The sequence below is a fragment of the Larus michahellis genome, chromosome 9, assembly GCF_964199755.1.
Source record: "Larus michahellis chromosome 9, bLarMic1.1, whole genome shotgun sequence".
NCBI lineage: Eukaryota > Metazoa > Chordata > Aves > Charadriiformes > Laridae > Larus > Larus michahellis.
In genome coordinates, this window is record NC_133904.1 from 48,091,989 (window position 1) to 48,115,415 (window position 23,427).

Sequence of the window (23,427 nt, forward strand, 5' to 3'; positions counted from 1 at the left end):
GAGCCGGGGTGTGGGGGGGTGTGTGTGTGTGTGTGTGTGTGCAGGAGCTCAGGAATGCGGCGATGGGTGACCTTCGTTGGTAAGGGAGGCACCCTTGGCTCTGGCCCTGGATTGCTCTGCAAAAGGTGCATTAACCCGCTGAATAAGAAAATACTGACGGTGGAGAACCTCCTGCTTTTGGGGAAGCCTAAACCAGACGACCGTTAGCTTCAGTGTGACTTTCTGAAGCCCTCCCGAAGCGCTGGGTGCCGGGACCTGCGGTGCAGGGGTAAAAAACATCCAGATGAGAGTGAAGGAACCTTTCCCAGAAAGATGGGGAAGGGAGAGGAAAAGAACTGATGAAGCATCCGCCTTCATCAGCCTCGTTAGCTCTGTGCCCTCAGCAGAAGGGGGCCCTGCGAGCAGGCGTTGGCCCATGGGAGCCCACCCTGCTTCAGATGGGGGGGGTCAAGCCCCCCAGGACCCCCGCCATGGCACCGGGGAAGCTGCGGGGGTGACAGCAGCCTGGCAGCAAACGGCGACTGCCGTGCCATGGCAGCAGTTTCCAGAAGACCCCAAAACCAACAGCGCCTCTACATACATCCATCTCGATATATAAATACCCACAAAAAAGGAAAGCAGCGGGGTCGGGTCCTGCTGAGGCAGGGGGCAGGAGGAGTGGCAGGGCCGCTGCCGGCCGGGGAGGGCCCCGCTCGCTCCCACGCGGGCGCCTGCTCCCGGCGGTTGCACTTTTGCTTTGCACGTCAAGAGAGGTGGGGACCCGCTGCCGGCACCCGCCGATCGGGGCCCGCAGTGTCACACCGGAGCAGCCCGGCGAGACGGCAAAGGTAGGACTGGTGTTCTTTTATCCACACTTACCTTTGGTTCAGGCTAAAGGGTTTAAATCGTACTTTTTTTTTTTTTTTTTTTTTTGATTATCGCAACGTGGACTTGGTGCCACCTCTTACTCGCACTAGGAGCGCTGAGAGGGGATGGGGACGCCCCACCGAGGGGCAGGAGGGTGCAGCGATAACCACCGACCCCTGTGAACCTCCAAAAGCAAACGAGTAGAAGCGAGGAGATGCGGGCTAAGCCCAGGCATGGGCCAGGAGCCCGTATCTCCATTTATCAGAAGAGCGAGCTCCTGTAAGCGCTCACGAGATACTCTGTGTATCCAAGGGAGGGGTACGGCTTAAGCCAAAATAGCCAGCCATCATGAAGTTTCAAACCATATTTTCTATTACATGAGTATCAAGAAGCTGCGTTTAAGAACACCAATTTTGGAGATTCTTAGTCTTCGCAAAGCCCACAGCTGCTTGTGAAGGGACTTGTCTGTAAGTGGACTTTTTGAAGCCGTACAGCGCCATCTCCACCAGCAGAGGAATAACCGGTCTGATTTACTCATTACTCCGGGTCTCGCTTGGGTTTGTCTCACAGTATTCGTCCAGTGGATTTTCTTAAACTGTCCATTTCTCACAAGAGGCGGCACGCTGACTTTCCACTGGCAATTTTCCACTTAATTGCAAGAGCCAGGGGAGGGAGGAGGCAGGAGACAGGGGTATCTGTGCTGCCACCGATAGCACAGCCACACGGCCGCGTGTCCCTGGGGCTGCGCGCTGACAGTTTGGGTGGAAAACTCGCAGTTTTGGTACTCCTTACCATGCACATTTACCAGGGATGTCAGGGTGTGCCATGAAGGGACAAGAGGGGAGGGGGATTAGGCTAATACACAGCACTGCTGCTCCGGGTTTTATCTTTCCTTTATAACCAGGATAAACATTAACAAGGGGGGACGACAGCTTTCACAAAGGATTAAAAGGCAAAAGCAGCCTATTTCACATGGCATTAAACTGGAGTGTTTACTTTTTCCTGCATATTCTTGGAATTTACCCAGCCAAAATCCCCCTGGTGTCCCGGGCTGCCTGCCTGACTCACCGCCCACCAGCCCGCAGCCAGCCCCCTCCCAGCCCAGCCCCTCAGAGAATCATAGAATGGTTTGGGTTGGAAGGGACCTTAAGGACCACCCAGTGCCACCCCCTGCCCTGGGCAGGGACACCTCCCACCAGCCCAGGTTGCTCCAAGCCCCGTCCGACCTGGCCTTGAACCCCTCCAGGGATGGGGCAGCCACAGCTTCTCTGGGCAACCTGGGCCAGGGGCTCACCACCCTCACAGCAAAGAATTTCTTCCTCAGATCTCATCTAAATCCACCCTCTCTCAGTTTAAAACCATTCCCCCTCATCCCATGGCTCCCCTCCCTGCTCCAGAGTCCCTCCCCATCCCTCCTGGAGCCCCTTTAGGGACTGGCAGGGGCTCTAAGGTCTCCCCAGAGCCTTCTCCAGGCTGAACCCCCCCAGCTCTCTCAGCCTGTCCTCACACCAGAGGGGCTCCAGCCCTTGGATCATCTCCGTGGCCTCCTCTGGCCCCACTCCAACAGGCCCATGCCCTTCTTGTGCTGAGGACTCCCAAAGCTGCATGCAGTACCCTTCCCATCGAGCCCCCCCCGCACAGCCCCTTCCCAAAATTCCAGTGCCAGACAGGGAGTCCCCTCAAGCAGACGCTGCAGCTCTGCTGCTCCTCCCAGCAGAGGGGGGACATGGGTGGCAAGAGGTGGAGTGCGGGCAAGGCAGAGGGTAGGCATGCCATGGAAAGACTCAGTTACCTTCATAGAATTGCCCAGGTTGGAAGGGACCTTTCAGATCACTGAGGCCAACCATCAACCTAACTCTGACAAAAACACCACTAAACCATGTTCCTCAGCACCACGTCTACCCAGAGCAAATGAGACACTAGTAAAAAACAAACATAAAGAAACCTTTTCGTTCTGCTGTGCCAATGCCCCACAGCCCTAACCTGTAAAATCTTGGCTGCTTCACAGTTGTTTTCTTTTTTCCTCCCCCTAGAACAAACATTCACCAGTTTTAGTGGCTCACATCTCATGTGACCACAGAAATCAGATGGGATGAACTGGCACCTGCTCGGATACTCTGCAACAGAGTCAAAGTGAAAAAGCCGCTCTCATCCATATTGCTTTGCAAACACGGTGTTAGCTAATATATTTTGGCAACTGGGAGTACGTTGGGTGGGTGGTGCAGAACAGATGCTGACACGGAGCACATGCACCAGGGGAGGGATGCTCTGGAGGCTGCTGGTACCCTGGAGGTGACTGGGCAGGGAACAGGGGGGCTCGGGGCTCCTGGTGTGTCAGGAGGGGCACAGTAAAACACAGGATGCCCCAAGGATGCCTGACAAAAGCACCATGGCCTCTGTGGGCAGATGCTACCAAAGAAATAAACAGAAAGCAAGCTGCACAATTAACACAGCAAGAGGCAACATTGCTCCTATGGAAGAAGATATAAAACCCAGCATCTACCATAAAACTGCTTCGAGGGAAAAAAGCCTTTATCCTCCCCTGACATTTTTAAAAAGAACTAAAAGCAATCTTAAGCAATGATCAGCTTATATTTCTATCAGTCACTTCTATTTTCAGTTAATACCTTTTAATTGTTACTACCAGTAGCTACCTCTGCCAAAACAGGACAGCAGCACTCCAGGTGACATAGAGAGCAAGCGGTTACCAGGAGAAGCCCAGCACGGGACACCGCTGCCCTGCTCTGGTCCCTGGGCCAGCTCCCATGTCCCCACACCCCCAGCCAACCGCCCAGGGAAGGACAGAGCGACGGCCACACCGCCTCTATTTGCGCAACTTCAGCAGGAAACTAAATGTCTATTTGAAATCACCCCTGTACATGTTCTCCTTTTATTTCAGGCTGCAGAGGAGAAGGAGAAAAAAAATAGAAGAGCGGTCCCAGCCAGCAGCACACCCAAGCCTCCCCCCAAGAGGGTAAGTCAGCAGATGACACCCGGGTGCCAGCACCGGTTGCTGCTCTGCCCGTGTCACCTCTGCCACAGGCTTTAGGTGTTTTTACAGCATAAATACCAGCCCCCCACCAAACACAGGGTGCCTGCGCACCCACTGCTCACCTGGGCCAGCGGGTCCTCATGAGAACGGTCCTCAGTGGCAGGATGGGGCCAGGCTGATCGGCTACCCTGGTTCTAGGAGGGAGCAGGAGGTGCTGGGCAGCATCCTGGGTTCCTCAAGGACCTGAGCACCCCAAGAGGGGACCAGGCACGATGCCACCACAGGGGCAGCACCTACAAACATGCCTGGACACGGGCTGCTTTGCCCCAAGCTGGTTTAAGAGCCTCTCCTCCACCGAGCTGGGTTATAAGAGCTGCTGTGGCTTTGCTTCCTGGGGTAAAACTCACAGGATTTGCTAATGAGGGTCCTGGGCTGCCCCGGGCCGTTATAACTGTCCTCAGGTGAGGAGCCTGATTACCCCTGGAGGGGGTGATGGGCTCTGGTGTGGGTACGGGGCAGAGCCCCACTGCGTCTTAGGCCAATGGGTGTTGCAGCTGTACGTGACTGCTCCCGCATCCCCAGCTCCTGCATTTGTTCCCGTGGAGCATATGGATATATGGCTGCCCTTCGGCGTACGGAGAATGCTTTACACAGTAAGTGCCCAGCTTGAACAAGTGTTAACGAGCCCTGGTTATAAAGGCTGGCAACAAAACTTACCAGGTGTTTCTGACTCATTAAGTACAAACGAGAAGTCTTCACCCGGTTGCCTGGCACTCCGGGTGACCTGAGACTGTGGGGTCTCCTTGGCAAAATACAGGGAGGGGGAAAAAACCGTGTGGGTGAAGAAGCAAGCCGTGCCTGGGGAGTCTCGCACCTACTGCCGCAGCCAGCTCCCCTGTGCTGAGGGGAAGCGAGCGCAGAGCACGCGAAACAAAATTTCCTCTTTCTGGAGCTTTTTTTAGCATCCTGCTGGTTTTTACATAGCACATTTGGCTGAACTTTGCAATGTTACTGCTCGGGATTTCCAAAGCGCAGTTTCTCACATTGTCATGTTTTTACCCCCGCTCCGAGGGCGGCCGCTCTCGCTGGGTCATTTTGGGGTGTGCTGGGCGAGGACCCCCGTTGCTCCCCGGCTTTGGCTGGGCTGTCTGGGCCCCCTCGTGCTGTGGGTTTCAGCTCACGGGAGAGGCAGAAGGTGCTGCAAGCGCATCCCTGCCCCAGGGCCGGGCTGGAGGGAGCAGGGGATGGCCTCGCAGGAAAGTTTCCGTGCGGTGGGGACAAGGAAATGAGGGCACTTGGGGGAAGCAGCAGGAAAAATGCTTATGGGCACGTGCGTGTGCACTGGGCTGTGAACAGACAGACGGGCTGGGACTGCACCTTGTCCTTCCCTTCGCGTGTCTCATGGCCCAGCGATGGAGGCAGGGTGGATTTACCCACGCGGGAATGCAGCCAGAGGAAAAAAGGAGCATGATTCAGCCTCCCTGGCTGGGTGAGAGGAGCCCTTGGGCAAGAGATGAAAGGAAAGGCAAACTTGTTTAGAAAAAGGAAAAAAAAATATAAAATGACTGGAAGGAAGAACTGGGTGATGTGGGTTTAGGGCTTTATCTTGCCAACACCCCTGTAGATGCTCCTCAGCCAGGTGTAGAATCGCAGAATCATAGAATTGGCCAGGTTGAAAGGGACCTTTCAGATCATCGAGTCCAACCATCAACCCAACTCTGACAAAAACCTAAAACAAAAACCTAAAAATCACTAAAGCATATCTCTAAGCACCACGTTTACCCGTCTTTTAAGTACCTCCAGGGACGTTGACTTAACCACTTCCCTGGGCAGCCTCTTCCAATGCTTAATAACCCTTTCAGTGTAAAAATTTTTCCTAATATCCAGTCTAAACCTGTGTAGCCCTGCCCGAGCAGTGTCCACAGGAGCGGTGCCGGCTGGGCACGTGTACATCTGCAGGAGTGCGACACCCATATGGGCAGTGAGTGATGGCATCACAAAGTCACCCGAGCTCCTCACTGTTGGTGTTTCAGAGCAAACTTCAGGCATGAAGTTGAGACATTCTGGGTGAAAAAAGTGAATATCAACCCAAGGCAATGCTCATGAGCCATCCTTGCCCTGCTGGGCCCGTTGCCCGCATCCAAGCAATGGTGCTGGTATCCGGGAAGCCAAAAGGAGCAGAGGAGCTCTCCGGGAGTGAGAGGATGCACCTAGTCACTGGTGCCCCAGTCCCGTTGCCTGGGCACGGCCCAGCGACCTACAACGTGGTTGTTTTGCTCAGACAACTCCGGCAGGACGAGGACCTGGATGGGAAGCCCGGACACGTCATGCTGAGGAGTTTGGTGTAAAAGTGAAGACGGGCATGTCTTCACAGGGCCTCAGCATCACCATCAGAAATCAACATGAAAGAGAAGCATCCCTCCCATCCTCTATAAGTACCGGTCCCCACTAAGCACCTCTGGATGCTTTCCCAGCACAGCCCACTCTGCCTGTACCTATACTCAGCATTTCTTCAAGCCCAGCAAAGCAATTTCCGACCACTCAGGGAGGATATGCTGGTTCTGGCCAACTGGTTTGGCTTGATCCCAGTACAGAGGAGAAGAGAGGAACCCACCCGAAGCGGGCGCTGCTGGCAGGAAGCCCCAAAGGGGTTAACCAACTGCCGAGGGGGAGCTCTGAAGCCCCAGGGAACCCCAGGGCATGACAGGGACTGCCAAAAACCAGCCACATCCACAACCCCCTCCCAGTTACTTGTGCCAGCCAAGCTCCAGCAAATGGAAACTGAAGCCCTCGGCCCAAGTTACCCCCCAGTGATGGATAAAACCTAATGAGTAAGTGAGCACCAATTAGTTTTCCTGCATGACGAAGAGATTACTCACATTTCTAGAATTAGTCGCGCAGGTTTGTGCATTGGACATTGGGTGGAAAATTAATAAAAGAATTGCAAAGTCTTTGAACAGAAGGCTAATTAACTCTTGTGGCTTATTAATCGTAGCTTCTGAAGTTTAACGGGATTACTTCATGAGCCATTTTGCTCAACTGGTTATGTTAGAAGCTGGCTCCCTGGAAGAAAGGAAGACATCTCAGTCTCGTTGGACTCGTAACTCAATGGTATGCATGAGAAACTACATAAATAGACACAGAAAACTCCCCTCCTCCCCTGAACTGTTTCCTTTTGTGGAAGATTTTCAGTTTCCACGCAAAGCAACTTCAAAGTTCCGGTGCAATCACACTGGCAAGTGTTGAACATTGGCTTCACTAATAAACATTCACATTTTAACGCCTATACCTCAAATCAGGGATTGCAGCAGGATATAATTTTTCCTCTAAAAATGTGCCTTTGGCATCTTGGTTGGCACCTGCAAACTTTCCCCACTTAGACCTGTAGGTTAATTCTTCATGCTGAAGCAAAAGAGAGAGACTTTAGAAAGAGATCTGAATTTCCTCTATATTTACCAGATTCGGGGCTCGTTTTGGTTGGTGTTTTGGGGTTTTTTTTGTGTCTGACAGATTCAGATAATATCAGCTGCTTACCATGCAAACAATTTTAAAATAAAGTCCACCTACAGTCACCTTAATGACGATATCTGGTATTTCCAACAGCCACAGCAGCCACATGCGCGAGATGGCTAAGAGAAAGGCTTAGAAAAAGCAGTTGTGAAAAAGTCAAATTTAATTTAATGCAGGTAGTTCTTCAGCAAAAAGTGTTTAATAAGTGGGCCATTTGTCCCTGCTTGCATGCAAGTATGCTTCATATTCTATTTATAAAAGATAAATGAAAAAGTTGACCCTGGTTCGGTAGAAGCCACTGACTTGGGATTTCCACTCCGTGCTGCAGCAGCAGTGGCTGCGCCGGTGGAAAATGTTCATTTCTCAGGCGCGTGTGTCGGGCTCATTTACATAAGGAGCTGATTTCATTCTGTCGTCTTCTCGGCTATCTATAGCCGTGGTGCGGGTGGGAAGTTTCTGAAGGGCTTTCCTGGGAAGACCAGGGGAGCGTTCAACTCCTGAGTGCTGTGTGAGGCGAGAGCATCCCTCCACCCGCAGCAGGCCAGTGAGGAGGGACGCGGTCACGGCGCTCGCCGGAGCATCTCTGCGCTGACCACGGGCTCAGGCACGGGGAGATCAACCCAACCGGAGGCAGAGGGAACTTCGGATGGAAAAGCTGGAGCTGGGAAAGACGCAGCTGCAGAAACCTGGCAGCAAGTTAAATACACCCTGCCATTGGGGGTGACTTCTGCTTGGCGGTAGAGCACAGCAGGCTGGTTTTTATCAGCAATTAAGCACATTTTCTATTTATTCCTCAGTGGTTTTGCACCTCCCTTCCCTGGGTGAGGCATGGCGCTTGCTAGGCAGGAGAAAAGCTGCCATCACAGATGCCACTAGCAATAGGTTTCTGCTAGAGAGATGCTCCTACCGCTCTTGCAAGTTTGCCCGTCCCTTTTGCTGTGTAAGAGCTCTGTCTCCCCGCAGTGTTGTAACTGCAACTCTCTGTCTTTCAGCCACGTCGGTTGTCAAACTCCCCTGTTGAGAGAAGTGGCTAAAACACCACCTGAAAGGTGACAGAGGTGTAGCTCCGGTGACAAACTGTCGACTGCTTCGGCACACAACATGCATTTCTAGGTGCGGATCCCCTCCCTGACAATCCTACAAGCCACTGGAGTAAGGTCTGGTAACTTCTGACAAAGAGCATAAGCCAAGCACATGAGCAGGACTTTTAATTAACTCACGCACCCCATAATGAAGCTCCTCCCCAGAGTGGACACGACGGTCTGGTAATCAAAGCTTCACACACAGATGCCAGGGCTGAACCTTTTTATTTAAGCACCAACAACCTGAGGACGACGTGGCTGCAGGACGCCAGTGAGGAACATGTTATCATGCCAGGGCTGAGCTCGGATCTGGAGCACAACCATGACGAACAGTTCGACCTGCACCGAAACAGACCTCAGGCCCTACTATGCCATTACGTACACTTTCATCCTCATCCCTGGACTAATAGGAAACACATTAGCTTTGTGGGTCTTTTACGGCTACATGAAAGAGACTAAAAGGGCGGTAATATTTATGATCAATTTAGCCATTGCTGACTTATCGCAGGTTTTGTCCTTGCCCCTGAGGATTTTCTACTACTTGACCCAGACGTGGAATTTTGGAAGAGGCCTCTGCATGCTCTGCTTCTACCTGAAGTACGTCAACATGTACGCAAGCATCTACTTCTTGGTTTGCATCAGCGTAAGACGATATTTGTTTCTTCTGCACCCATTCAAATTCAGCGACTGCAAACGCATCTGTGATGTGTATATCAGCATCGTTGGGTGGGTCGTGGTCTGCGTTGGCTGTTTGCCTTTCCTGCTTCTCAGACTTCACAAGGATGATAATAACAACAGCACGTGTTTTGTGGATCTCCCTGTAGAGAACGTTGGCCTTCCCACCTCCATTGCAATGATGACGATAGGTGAACTGGTGGGGTTCATAACACCCCTACTTATCATCCTATACTGCTCATGGAAGACTATCTTGTCCCTAAAAGAAAAGAATTCAGCTTCACATGACCTCGGAGAGAAAAAAAAGGCTTTAAAGATGATCCTCACCTGTGCTTTGGTATTTCTGATTTGCTTTGCACCTTATCATATCAGCTTTCCACTAGATTTCTTTGTCAAAACCAAAACGATTAAAAACAGGTGCGTCCAGAAGGTGATCTCGGTGTTTCACGTTGTAGCTTTGTGCCTCGCCAGCTTGAACTCCTGCGTGGACCCAGTCATCTACTACTTTACTACAGAGGAGTTCAGGAGACGCCTTTCCAGGCAGGATTTGCAAGAAAGCATTCAGCTCCACAACCTCAGCTACGTGAGGAAGCACTCCAGAGATGTGCTCAGGGAGGACACCATGGGCTACTAGCGCTGGCCTTCCCCGAACTGTTGCCAAGACTTCAAACGTTCACTATATTTGGAGTTTGGCCCATTTTTTCCGCCCCCCAGGACACTGAGAGCGATGACTTAAACAAGCTTCTGCTGATTTCAGTGAGGGTTGGAGAAAAACAAACAAAAAACCCCCAAAACCCAAACCTGCATGAAAACATGTGGATTTAATACTTTGGTTGCAAACTTTCTCTGAATACAAATAACACCGGGTAATTCCCACAGGCCCTATTTCCAAGTCGGGCACCAGGAGCAGGTAGCTTTGGCAGGAGGAGGAGGACGCTGACCTGTGGCAAGAAGTAATGCTGTGCCCCGTTGTCACTGGTGGGGCCGTTGCCCAGCCACGTTCTTGGCTTCAGCAAGAATTTTGGAGTCTTGCTATACAGAAAGAATTTGATCCTAAAAATTAGTAGACGACACAGTATTATATATTTCTGAAGCAAAAGACAATCCAGCAGTGACTAATTTCTATGCAGAGTGCCAAGAGCCTGCCTTAAGCCATGCTGACCACAGAGCCAGGAGCGTAAGGTGGCCCCAAAGGACTTGCCATTGAAATAGTTAACCAAGCCTCCATTTTGGGGTGGAGCAAATGACATGACATAACCCCAAATCACAAAGTCACTGAAGTGTCCAGACACTATTTTTCTGCCATCAGTTCCCATTTCTGGCTTGAAGCCATATCGCTGCCTTGGATAAGCTTTAACCACAGGGCTGTGCTTTGAGGGTATTTTTTCAGACTAGATGTCCTCTTTTCACCAAAGATGGGGTAAATTATTTCCCTTTCACTTATAACTGACCCTGTGCCATCACATCTACTCTTCATTAACAGCAGCGTGATTAAAAGAGTCAGAGGAGCGAAATCTTTCTGAAGTTTACTGTAATGGGAACTGAACTCACTATAAGCAGAGTCAAAGGTGCCACCCAACAGGCTACAAGAGATTTTTTTAAGAAAGGCTCAAATGTGGATGTATTTTTAACAATAATTTCTTTAAAATCAAACAACAGAAGCTTTGAGCTTTACTGGTATTTCTTTTGCACCTTCTCGTAAAATTTATTTTTCTGTGAACATTTGAAATGTTACATTTTGAAATGTAAAAATACTGACGGTATTAGGTCTTATTTAATGCAAATGTTGTTTTATAGATTTAATTTATAAAAAGAAAAAAATATGTTTTGTAGAAAAATGATGTGAATCACAGAGAGTGTTGGAACACAGAAAGACTTTTGTCCTTTTTAAAAGCCCCTCTATATAATAAAACAAAATTCCATCATCTATCTCATCCCTCCAGCATTCTGAGCCAGTGTGTCTGTACCCGAGCGTGCCAGCTGAGTAAGTACTGCTAATTCACGGAAACCACGAAGCACACTGTAATTTGTTCATGGCAATGAAAAAAAAAATTCATTTTTTATTTCCTGTTGTATACGATAAAAAAATCTTTAAAAAAAAAAAATTTAACGGAATTCTTGGCCCACTCTCCCCTCTGTAACTGCATCACCAGTACATGCGTGTGTGGAGCAACGCACGGCAGCACCTGGATTGCCGACGCCTCTCGAGCACCTGTGGAATATTTTAGGTGCCTTTTCAAAATCATTTTAACCTCCTTGCACTGGGGAGAAAAGTGAAACACTGGCTTGCCGAGGGACAAAACACACTGCTGCGAACTGCAGCAGCTCCTCTGCGCCCCCAGGAGAGGTTCACCAAAACATGAATTCCGATAGCTGAAGGCCAGCACCAGCCTGAGCCCATCACCCTCCTTTCTGGCCACTGATCCCCATCCCCGGGTATGTGGGAGGGGTGCAGGATGGCCCCATACAACCCCCCCCTAGAGCTACTTTTAGCTTCTGAGGGGAAAAAGATGTTACACAAAGTGGTGTCAAGAAGTTCAGAAACTGTTCAATGAGAAAAACCTCAATTAGCTTCAGTTTTCCCCCCTAGAAAATACCGTGGGTGCAACACGAGCCATTTCCCCTGCTGCCATAGCAATGTGGTTTATTCATATTAGTATTAACGGCCTCTTTTTACAGGAAGTCGGGTGTAATAGTCACGGTAGCTCACACGAGCCAAATTCAGGAGAGAGATGCCTGGCCTGCCCTCCCCCTGCCACAGCAACTCTGCTCCAGGTGGGATTTGCTTGGGCCACGTTCTCCACCACAGAGGTCTCAGAAGCCCTTGGCTGATGGTGCCACAGACACCTGGAGAATCAAGATATTACTTAGATTAACAGAAGGTGTATTTTCACACCCTGTTGATGGCTTGGGATCCATGATAGCAGCCCATGCTTGAGGCCTGGAATGATCGCACAGCAGCAGAGAGATGCTCTGCTGCATTTCCGCCACCCAAGAAAGCCTCAAGTGGGAATGGCACATGGCACACAGGAGGTTTGGAGAAGACTACTAAAGCCAAGCCACTGCAGCAGCAAGAGCAATTACTACTTTTGCAGTAGCGAAAGCAATTTGATTGTTTTTCTGCCCAGCTTCAAGCTCCGCGCTAGGCAAAACCCAGTTCTTCAGCTGGACATTGCTCAGCTCTGGCTGCAGTCCTCCAACAGCCTGTTCAAAGCCAGCAGAAACCGATATTCCCACAGAAATCTTTTCTCCAAAAAGCCTTTTGAGTAATAAGTCCAGTCTGGAGCACTGGACTAGGAATCCGAACGAAAACACCCCAAAACACCCCCTTTATGCTGCATGAAGTATTTCCTCTGGTTGCTCAAGAAGCACCTCTTCCCCGAGAGGGTTGTTATTGCAGAGAAGCAAAGCACTGAGGTCTCAGCCAACAACCTCGCCAGGCGGACTTTGTGCTGAAGTGATAAGTAACTTTTTAACACAAAGAAAGCTGAGTTTAATTTGTGCTAGGCCAAAAGAAAAGGTATTGTGGCAACAACGCAGACCCAAGGAAGGTCTCTGGGGATGCCTGGGGACCTTAAGCTGTTCAGAAGCAGCATCAAGGTTTTTCGGGAAGCCTTATTTATAGATGAAACAAGGGGAATGAGGATGACAGAGTTCTGGGTGGAAGCAGAGCTCTCAGCGTGTTTCCGATGGTCGCACATGGCAGCCCCCCATTTCCATCGACTCCCACACAGCCGCACACCTCCAAACCCACGCGCCGCCGAAAGTGCAGGCGCTGCCTGCAACAGCTGCAGCCGATTTCATCACACCTCGGGCGCCGCTTCTCACAGCTTCCTTTATGTCATTGTCACCATGAGAAGAGACATGACGGGGGGTTTTTTTGTTTCTTTGGTTTTTTTTTTTTTTTTTTTTTTTTTTTTTTGCACTTTCAGACTTAAAACTGTACTTGCAAGTGAAGGCAGCTGCGGAAGTGGGAGCAAGCGCCTGCTCCTCTTCCCGTTCTCCTCTTTACACCTTCGCAAGATGGTTGCGTTGAGCCAGATGAGAGAGCGCCGCAGCAGCTCGCTTGCTGCTGATGGTGGGCTTGGGGAGAGTGCTGAAACACCGGGCTGTGGGCAGCAATGCTGCCCGGGCACAGCCGTCCTCAACCGCTGGTGCGGGGCCTCCTGCAGCTGCACTGCAAGCGTTGTTCTCCAGAGCCATGAAAAGCTCTTTTCCAACCTGCTTAGAATCATAGAATTGCCCAGGTTGGAAGGGACCTTTCAGATCATCGAGTCCAACCATCAACCTAACTCTCACAAAAACCATCACTAAACCATATCTCTCAGCTCTGTGTCTACCCAGCTTTTAAATATCAGCAGGGATGGTGCCTCAACCACTTCCCCGGGCAGCCTGTTCCAATGCTTGATCAACAGACACCTGAACCCACCAACTCCTGAAGTCCAGTGGCAAGTAATTCCCTCTTATACGTACATTGCTCGGAAACATACCACTGTTGCTTCGAGCTGGCCAGCTGGCAACATCTTTCGGTGTCCGTTCCTCTTGCATCATGAGCCACCGGTTCCCTTTTCACCTCCTCTGCACAACTCGTGCCTTGGCGGAGGCGAGGTCTCACCCATGCTCAGGACCCCCAGCCACCTCCTGGGTGGGAGCAGGGCCACATGCTGATGGCCACGACATGGGTCCTCCCACATTTCCAATGTCCTCTTCGTCTCCACTGCCATCACCAGCCATTGCCCATCAGCTATCAGCATAACTCAAAAGATCTGCTTTCTTCATGAAAAGAGCTTATTTACCGCTCCTCTTACCTAAGCACAGTTTTTGTTCCCCCATACGTGTCTTTTATCAGCACTAGGTTTTATCTGCTCTTTTGTCATCTGGTTGCTCAACGTCCTGATGAGACTCCCCATTTCTCTGTAGCTGGTGTTAGATTTTCCTGCTCTGGTTAAGGCTGCACCAGCAGCAAACTTTCACACTTTTTACTGCAGTGTTTACTTCCTTTTTCACTTTGCTGTTAAAGGCTAAAAAATGTCATCCCCAACACGATGAAAATAACTTGTTGGCCATAAAGGCACATGGAGCATCATACACAGCGCTGCTGAACACCACTCCTCTGACCTCAATAACTAAAAAAACCCAACCACAGCAAGTGACCCAGATACAAGTCAACCCCATTCAGTCCAAAGACAAAAAAAAAAAAAAAAAAAAAAGATATCTTGTCAGGGATGGTTTGATAAATACCCTGACAGAAAGAGAGCAGATAAGCTGGACCTGTTTGGACAATGTCTGGCTCACGCTGCCAGGTAAGACAGGGCAGAGGAGCTCCAGCATTTGGGCTGATAAACTGAGCTCTGCGTAAACGTGATCTACATCGATCACAACTTCATGACATACATTAGTGGTCAAAAGATCTGATTTTGAAAAAAGATCCAGCCATCAAGAACAAAATGATAGTAATAAAAACACAGAACACATCTGCAACAGCTGTTTTGGTACCACTACTCACCGCTGAAATGAGTTTATTGGGACCAGCAGCTACCATCGGATCAACCTATTTCGCTCACCTTTCTAACACAGTGATTTGCACTTCAGAATTTAACTGCATGGGTGGCACTGCTGAAATAAGCAAATACAGGAAGACTCTATGAATTTCTCAAAATTAAAGTATGCCAGAAAGGAGAGTATTTGGTAAACTCGGGGTGAAAACATGACATCCCAGTTGAAATGAGCAGTCAGAGGTACAGGGATCTACCAGTTCTTTCCTCCAGTGGTTCCTTAACGTTTTCTACTCTATTAAAGACTCATCCATAGTCTCTCAATACTGACAAGTTACCCCAAAACCTTTTTATTTTTCTCATACTTTTCACATCGTTCCTTACCTCCTGAGACTGAACTCCATGCAAAGACTCCTGCTGACAGCAGCAGGCTCATTAATGTCCATTAATGAAAACACTGACCTTCCTGGGAGGAAACAGGGATGGACACCATCATATTTTTGGATTAGCTCAGCCGATGTGAGAGTGTGGCCTTGGTGCAGTCTCCTGAAGGCTCAACCCTTCTCCAAGAGTCTGATCCACCAGAGTCAGGGCAGCCACGGGAGAGAAGCAATAGAAATCTCCTTTCTCATTGTGCTTCCAGTAGCTACAAGGGGAACGACCACACGGCTTGTTGGCCTGGCGGGCTCCTAAGCCTCGCACAGCATTTAGGAATAATCACCAGCTGTAACAGAGACTGCTTTTGGGCATCGATGTATCTTCTTTCAGGATTGCCATCATCCTCTTCCTCAGAGAGAAACCTTCAGCCAGAAACCTGATCCAGGGTCAGGCACATCCACCTGAGATAGCAAGGGCTACATTAATTGTTTCTAACGATTCAGCATCACCTGAATCTCTCTGGGAGGAGCACAGCCTGGTCTTAAAACATGCAGAAGGGATAAGGCTGTCACTGCCCTTCCTTGTAAGTACAGTCCTTGTCTAAGAAGGAAGGAAAATGATTAAAATTCCTCCTTAATTTAAGAGGGAATTTAAAACCCTCTTTCCCCTTGCTAGGAAAATGCCCTTGGTTAGTCTGTATGAGGACAGTCTCTGCTCCTCCAGCAAAGCAGTGGGGGAAAACAGAAAAGACAGCAGCCCAGTAGGCTGGTCCTGGGTACGGGGAACAGACATGAACATGACTTTTGGTGGTTAGTGCTGTCTCCTCGAAGGGGAAGACCTGGGTGCTTGTTCCTGCTTCCAGCTCTATTTCTGTACCTTACGTCAAGCCAACACGGGATATACTCCGTAAACATCACCAGCTGCTGGTAGGGTTTAGGTGGGGTTTTTTGGCGGCAGTTAATGCTCCATTTTAAGGGATCTCCATCCTGTCCATGTGTGGGTGATGACTGACCAACAGCTACCTCTAAGAAAGTCGGTCCAGCAACATGCCCAGATGTCCCCAAAGCCTGTTTCAGCGTGAGTTAGACCTCAAAAAAGTCCTCATCTCAAGTCAGAGCCAGTGCTTTGTCTGGACACACACAGAGGTGCCAACATAAAGGGAGGGGAAAAATGAAGCCTCTCAGAGGCTGGGTATCTCCATAGTCAGCAAGTGGCTGAGCTACAATCATCAAGATCAAAAAATATGATGCCAGTCTGCTCAAGTTTCCTTTCATCCCTGCTTTTTTTCCCCCTAAACCTAGAATTCAGGGGAAAAAAAACCCAAAACAAATAACCAGACCAACCAACAAAGGTAGGATGAACACAAATGATGTAACGATTGTCATAACGTATTTGTGAGAATTAACAAATCTCTGAACTCATTTGCCTACCCATTTTCCCCGCGGGCTCAACAGTGATGTAAGAAGGGAATATCCTGGTGGGGCTCCAGCTAAGCAAAGGTCATAGCTTTTACCAACTCCAACATTCAACCGCCAGTGGTCTGCTCCAAGCACCCCACGGCCGCCTTCGCCTCCCTGCTTGCCCTCCCAGGAACACCAAGGAAAAAAACCCTCTATTTTAAAGTTGCGAATCCACCCAAACTCTTTTCTTGGCTGACTAGTTATCCTAATCCGCTGTCAGCATGTTTATCAGTCCTGTGATTCAGTGCCATTATCGCACACAAACTCCACTATTACATGACATAGTTGTTATTTAAAGAAATGGTAACTCCTTGTGGTCAGACAGAGGTCTACGCAGCTAGAGAGAAAGTTCCCAGGAGACCTATGTAAAACAGAAGCTAAAACTCATACAGCTTTGAGTTTCTAGTTTAATGAGAGGTTTCTCGTTTAAGTGAGTTAAAGCTAACCAGCAAAGCCCCACATCCCAGCCTGTTCCTGTTGGTTAACAGTCTGTAAAACCCAGGGCAGCACCATCACAAGCCCAAAGGCAGCACCCACTGCCCATGGCGGTGTGATGCTGTTCCTGTGCATTCCTTCACCCAGAGTTTCTCCCTCTGGGTTCGTTTGCCCTGATTGACCCAGCCCAGGTGTCTCCCATGGGACATCCAACCCCTGGTGGGTGGCATCTAGCTCAAAAGCTCTCTGGCTGCCCCCTGGTTCAATGGGATCTTCAACAGCAGCCACTGGCTTGGGACAGGGCCACGTTCTCCCTACAGGGCAGCAAAGGAGGTATTTACCCTCCAGCCCCCCATTACGTCATTATACTCAAAGAAAAGCCACGGGCTACAACAGGCTCCCAGGGACACGCTGGCTGCAGGATGGGGCTGTCCTGAGAAATATTGCTACAAATTCCAGGAAATCTCTCACAAGCAAGCCAGCCGAGCAGTTCCATTTTACCAGTAAAAGGGATGTGGCACAGTGTCCCCAGGACTGTGGAGCACATCACCCCCCTGCACCTCAGCCCCTGGGTGCTGTCCCTGCCAGGGCCAGAAGCACCATGCTGCACTTCTGCCCACCACACGGGAGGGATGAAACCCCCGGAGCTGCCACGGATGGGGAAGCTGGATGGTTTGGTGTGGAGCAAATAATCCCACTTCTCACTGGGATACAAGATAGCTCTGAACAACTGCCTCGCTTCCCATGGATGTGCGACCCTTTGCAGCCATGTAACGTGGGCAATGCTGCAGAGCATTTAAGGTCTCTTTAAGGTCTCTTCTCCCATCACCCAAGAGCTCTTTGGCAATTGATCAAAACCCACAAGTTCAGCACAAGGGAAGATTGTTTCTGGACATCAAAATCCCTTTGGAGATACAACTGCTGCCCAGGCAGCACGGCCAGCACCCAACAGCACAGCACTGAAGCCCACTTCACACCAAACCAGTCAGTTATTTAGAAGTTGAAAAGAAACAAAAAACCTGACTGTAAGCTATAGAAGTAAGTGGGCTGAATGTGGCACACAAGCACTGAGCTAAACACAGAAGAAACCCCTGATTCAAGCCCCACAGATGACTTTGTTACTGATGGGGTTTGTGTTCAGATGTCCGTTGCATGAAAGCACATCCATGCGCTTTGAAGTTTACTCTGAATCGTATTTGGCAACTGGAAGGTATTCCAATGCTGGCTTAAGGCCAGGTCTAAGACCAACACTGGGCCAAAACACGTGCAGGCTCTCCACGGCTCGGTGCCAAGCCCTCAGGGGTTGATGGTTAGCATTTGCAAGGGCCTCATGAGGGTGAGTTTGCCTCCATTTGCACCGAACAAAGTGAGCAGCCCTTGGTAGAAACACCAGATGGGGGACCACAACACTGTGAGCTCAAAGGCAAAAAGATGAATGCAAAAGCAACGCTGCAAGGCCAAGAGTTTACAGCTTTGAAGAACACATCCATGCTCCTCAGTGCAACAGCCACAACTGGTGCAACCTCTTCGATGTGGAACGGTGTGAGAGAGCAACCAGGTCCCTCCAACTACCTCCCCTATGAGGGGGTGATGGTTTTTGGGAGGAGGTAGGGGCCCAGCCTCAGAGCACAGGCAGCAACTCATCTGAACATCAGTGTTCAGTTGCAGATCCCAGCTCTGCAGCGAGGACCCATCTTTTCTTTGGCGCACCAGAGTTTTTTGGATAGTGGTTTTCGTTTGGTTGTTTTTTTTAATAAAAAAAAAGTAAATGAAAACACAGAAAAGGAAGAAAATCAAGTGATGCTGAGAAAGCAAAAAGAAGAGTTTTGTAGAGGGAAACCATTAGCTCCATTAAAAAACAATGAATATTGTGAGTCTGCAAATAGATACTGCAGATATCTAGTCTACCTGCAAATACGGTATTTATAGAAGAAATACAGAAGTTGTTGAGATCTGGAGCTCACTTCTTTCTCTTACACTCAAGGCACTCAGCCAGAAACTTTGTTTTCCCTCCAGTTAGTATGAGTCATGGCCCTGCTGAAAATCAAGGGTCTTCATCTACGGTGAAAACAGGGCCTCAGAAATACACCAGCAGTCAGCAATTCTGGGTGCAATTCTGGGTGCACGCTCTCCTCAACCCATACTTCCTCACACCCATCTGCTTCCTAACCACCTCCACCCAAGCAAACCTTTACCACAGAAAACACTTCCAGTCAGTAATGTAAGGAGATTGTGTCTTTGGGGCGTCATTCTTGCTTCTCAGCCCTCCAGATCACCCACCTGACCCAGCGCTGGTTTGTGAATTGTCAAGAGCAGTAACACTGAAGCTTTGAGGAGAGCAGAAAGAACTCAGACATCCAGGAAAGCAGCTCGCTCTGCAGCACAGATGTACAAGATAAGCAGAAATGCTTTCATTTCTCTTCAGACTAGAATCTTAAGCGAGAAGCCAGCAGTTATAGCTCATCTCACAACCAGGGACATGCTACGGTTTATTTTGTATGACAATCTGATCCCACCCTCCCCTTCTTTTTTTTTTTTTTAATTGCTTTTCTTGTTGTTGGGTTTTTTTGATTTGGTTTTTTTTTTTTGGTGGTTGTTTGGGGTTTTTTTTTGGGGGGGGGGGGGGGGGGGTGTGTTTTGGGGTTTTTTTTGGTTTTAAAAAGTGATTTGAGAAGGCAAAGCCATAACTGCTTCCAACTTCACACCGGGCGATAAGGCACACTGCTAAGGGTAGGGTAGCCTGAATGGCAGCTTCTACATCCCTCATTTTTCTAAGCATTAACTAGTGAAAGGAGCCAAGAATGCGAGATGACAAAGGAGCTATGACCACCAAGTGCAGAGAAACCAAAGTACTAAATTACTTACCACCCAGTGGGAGTGCAGAGTTACCACAGATATCACCATCCCACAGAACCAAAAAACCCAACACATTCCTTCCCTCCCAAGGGATTTTTTTGACCAAGTGGAAACTGTAGGTTTACCTATCCATGGATCTATTCCCGATGAATCCGTCATGCCGGTGCTCTCACTCCAGAATAAAAGCACCTGGTTCCACTCCAACAAGGCATTAGGTTTGTAGGAAGAAAGTTCCGTGTTCCAGAAGCATGTGTCTGTACACGGGCTTAACCCAGAACAGCTTCAAACATCAACAAGGCCTAAAATGGAACAGCTCGCGAGAACCTGAATGCTTCTGTAACAGACACACAACGTCTACATCCACAGTCAGAACGACTTAAGGCAGTAAATTCACTCTCACATTTGTTAATGTGGAACTCTGAGGTGTCACAGTACAAAGAGAGAGAAAATACACTTAAGTAAACAAAATAGTTGAACTATAAGAAGTAATTTCCTTTGGAGGTGGAGTGCTAGGTGGAGAGTCCTTAATTATTCTCAAGACAGGAAATACAGCCATTCATATTGCCTAGGTAATATCACAAATATATACATATAATGAAGAAATAATTTTAATGAAATAATGCGGCTGTAATTATATATAGCATAATTATTTTGGTTGCAGCCTCGAAGCTTCAATCAGTGCTAGTATTTGGGCTTTGTGCCATAGCTGGCGGCCAAGCCATCCCCCACACGGCTCAAAATTAGGACAGTCAAAGCAGCTTTAATCCTTCCAAGCCTGACCTCGAGCTCAGTCTTCCCAGAGTGGCAATTCAGCCACACAGTTAGCTACTGTGTCACTGCGGAGGCTTTGCGGACTGCGCTACATTTATGTGGCCCTACAAATGGTCTCTTCTCTTCTAGATTTTTAGTTTAGGGCACATTAGAAGAATGCAAGATGAAATGCGACAGATTGGGCAAGGGGTAGAGTGAAGGAAACTGACTTTAGTTAAATGCCATAGTATTTTCTTTCATTCTAGCCTTCCTGAGTACTTCAGAGAACAAGAAACAAAAACATCCACACAGAAAATCTAAAGTTGTCATTAACAAGGGGACTGCCCAATCCATCCCACCCTGCTGCAAGCAGAGCTGAAGCGGCTGGGGAAGAACCATCCCCACACATAGGTGGATGATTTCAACCTAGTAAACCAGAATTTTGCTCAGGGAAATTCAGAGCTGATTTCAGTGCTCTGGTATCTCTGCCATCACTCACCATAAACTCTGTTGAGCACATCTGAATTTTTGGTAGCTTCCCCTGCGATGCCGAGAACTAATGAAGTCCACAGAAGTCGGTCCGGTCTTGCTGAAGTCCTCCAGGCACCTGCATATACACTGTGACTTTTGCTGGGGCTGGGCGGTGAGAGTTTTTCACTACCATACAAGCGTGGCTGTGCTGCAACAGTCCATTGTACAGACTTGAGCTTATTGTGAAAAATGCCTCACTTTTAGACAACCTGTTTATCAAGCCTGAGGTGATAAAGCTCTATTTCATACCAGGTTGAGGCCTTGGTACATCTTTCAAAGGTCTCCATGCTGTCCCCATTTTTTCTTCCCTGAATCTTCATCTCAAGGTATTTATATATGCAAGTAACAGTTTAAATCCTATGAATTTGTACAAAGTCAGGCTGGAGGAAACTCTGCAGTTCTAGGGTAGACTAGCACCTACTCTAATGCAAGTGTCTGTCACACACACCCCACCACCAGCAGCCCACATCTTACCAGTCACACTCAGACAGAAAGCTATCAGGCTTCTACAAAGGTCAACAGCATCTCCTCCAAGTGACAAATTCAAATTTGTTCCTAATTGTGAGTTTTTTCTTTGATTAGAGTACTTAAACTTGGAAAAAAACCCCTCACATGTGATGCCAGAAGAGGAATCATCTAAAGCACTGTATTGTCAGCTCAACGTTCATCAAGGTATTTAAAACTTCCACCTAAATATACTGTGTCAGAAAAATCACGTGCAGGCTAGCATAAAGGTAACTTGTCAATAAGCAAGCGCACAGATATTGCTGATTGTCCTGTACACACGTTGCTTTTTCAGTAAACATGCTTGTAAACAGAAGCTACTACAGTAAATAAGTTTGCATTTGCGTCTTGGTAATGTCATCCCTTTGGTTACCACACCCATGTTTGACACACAGCCTTAGCTATTTAATAGGGTTTTACATAGGTTACGGTTGTATTATGAAAATGTTCTTTACTATAGATAAAAACTAAGCAAAGACCACCTAGAGTAAGCTTTCATAAAACTGTTTTCAGGTTTAATTTTGGCAAAATACCTGAAAACCTGTATGTTAGAAAAAAATATACCAAGTTTTTATAGTTAAACATACTTTATGCCCAAGCGCTTGCTGATTGTGCCATCTACTGGTGTAAATGACCCCTCTGGCTCGCACCCTCTCTCCTGTTTCCTACAGACCAGCAGAACACAGGAGCTACTCAAAGTGAGAGACAGCATTAGAAGATCCCAGGAATATTGGATGTTTTCATAGAAGCAACCTTAAAACGGCAGTCCTTTGATTTGAATGCCCGCCCCCAGCATAAAATGATTAGTGCCAGATAATAAGCCTAGCACACCACACGCATGACCAAAACTTCAGCTACTTTCTCAACGCAAGAGCACCAAGCAGGTAAGAACAATCTGTTCCTTTGAGTATGCTGGCTTATTGTCTGGAACATCTAATAAGCTCTTAAGGAAGTGACTTAATTTCTTTTAAAATCTTTACCAGACAAAGGTTAAGAGAAACTGTTTCAGCCTATCTGGAAACACATCTAGCATTCCTGTTCCGTGGCTCCCAGAGAACCATCCACTGCACAGTTGCTTATAGCTGGAAGGAAGAATTTCATTTTTTTTTTTTTTCCAATAAAGTCAAACCTCAACGCTACAAGCAGATGCTTCTTGCTCTCTGCAACTAACACATATCTGAACCCTTCCACTCAAGACTACCAAAACAAACCAGCCAGCCAACCCACCCTCGTTATCCTCTCAGACAATCCGGAGGAGGAGATCACCACAACAGTAACTTAACCAAGCACACAGCAAGTCGGCAGCAGAAACTTGCCAGTGTGGTTACTTTCCCCAGTAACACATGCCTGTTTCAGGAAAGCATACCTGACTCCCAGTGACAATAATTAGGGCTTTCCATAGCACGCTACTTCAGTAAAGTTAAGTACACAATGAAATACTCTCCTGCACTTACTATTTTAGAGCCAAGTAGACCAACACTCTAGTTTTGGGGCATGCCCTCTGCATGGCAACACCATACACCTCAGGAGAAGAGCTGCATTAGTTTCTAAGACAAGGCAGCAAAATTCCCTACTGCCAGGGAGCTGTGCTCTACTCATACTGCACAGCTTCATAAACAACGGCTAAGAGCAGCTATTCCTATAGTCACTCCTCACTCCCTAGTTCTTAGTGCGGACAGCCTGCTCACCGTTTTACTTCCAGTTGTATAATCCAAGTCACTTTCCAGGAAAGCCAGAAGGGTTCAAGACACACTTTGTCACAGAAATCTCACTGCAGCACTCTCACAGCTCTGAGCATGGAGCACAGCAAAGCTCACGGGTGAATGCTGAAAGGTGTTATAATAAGCTGTTGATTAGCCCTCTGCTGTCTTGGTGTATTATGATACGCTAAAGACTTCTCATTAGCACTGCCA

General features: G+C 48.4%; 1 protein-coding gene and 1 long non-coding RNA gene across 2 annotated transcripts; both read left to right on the forward strand.

The window, feature by feature from the left end:
• The first annotated feature begins 538 nt into the window (after window positions 1-538).
• On the forward strand, window positions 539-8,477 carry LOC141748895 (uncharacterized). Its single transcript, XR_012589133.1, has 4 exons — window positions 539-827; window positions 3,746-3,820; window positions 6,834-6,949; window positions 8,341-8,477. It is a non-coding gene; the product is annotated as an uncharacterized LOC141748895 (long non-coding RNA).
• Window positions 8,478-8,521: 44 nt separating this feature from the next.
• Window positions 8,522-13,961, forward strand: GPR174 (G protein-coupled receptor 174). Its single transcript, XM_074601583.1, has one exon. The coding sequence runs from the start codon at window positions 8,753-8,755 to the stop codon at window positions 9,737-9,739; it is 987 nt and encodes a 328-aa protein (XP_074457684.1). The 5' UTR covers window positions 8,522-8,752; the 3' UTR covers window positions 9,740-13,961.
• Window positions 13,962-23,427: the final 9,466 nt, after the last annotated feature.

Coding starts and splice junctions, on each gene's coding strand:
- GPR174 (XM_074601583.1), top strand. CDS start 8,753: ATGACGAACAGTTCGACCTGCACCGAAACAGACCTCAGGCCCTACTAT.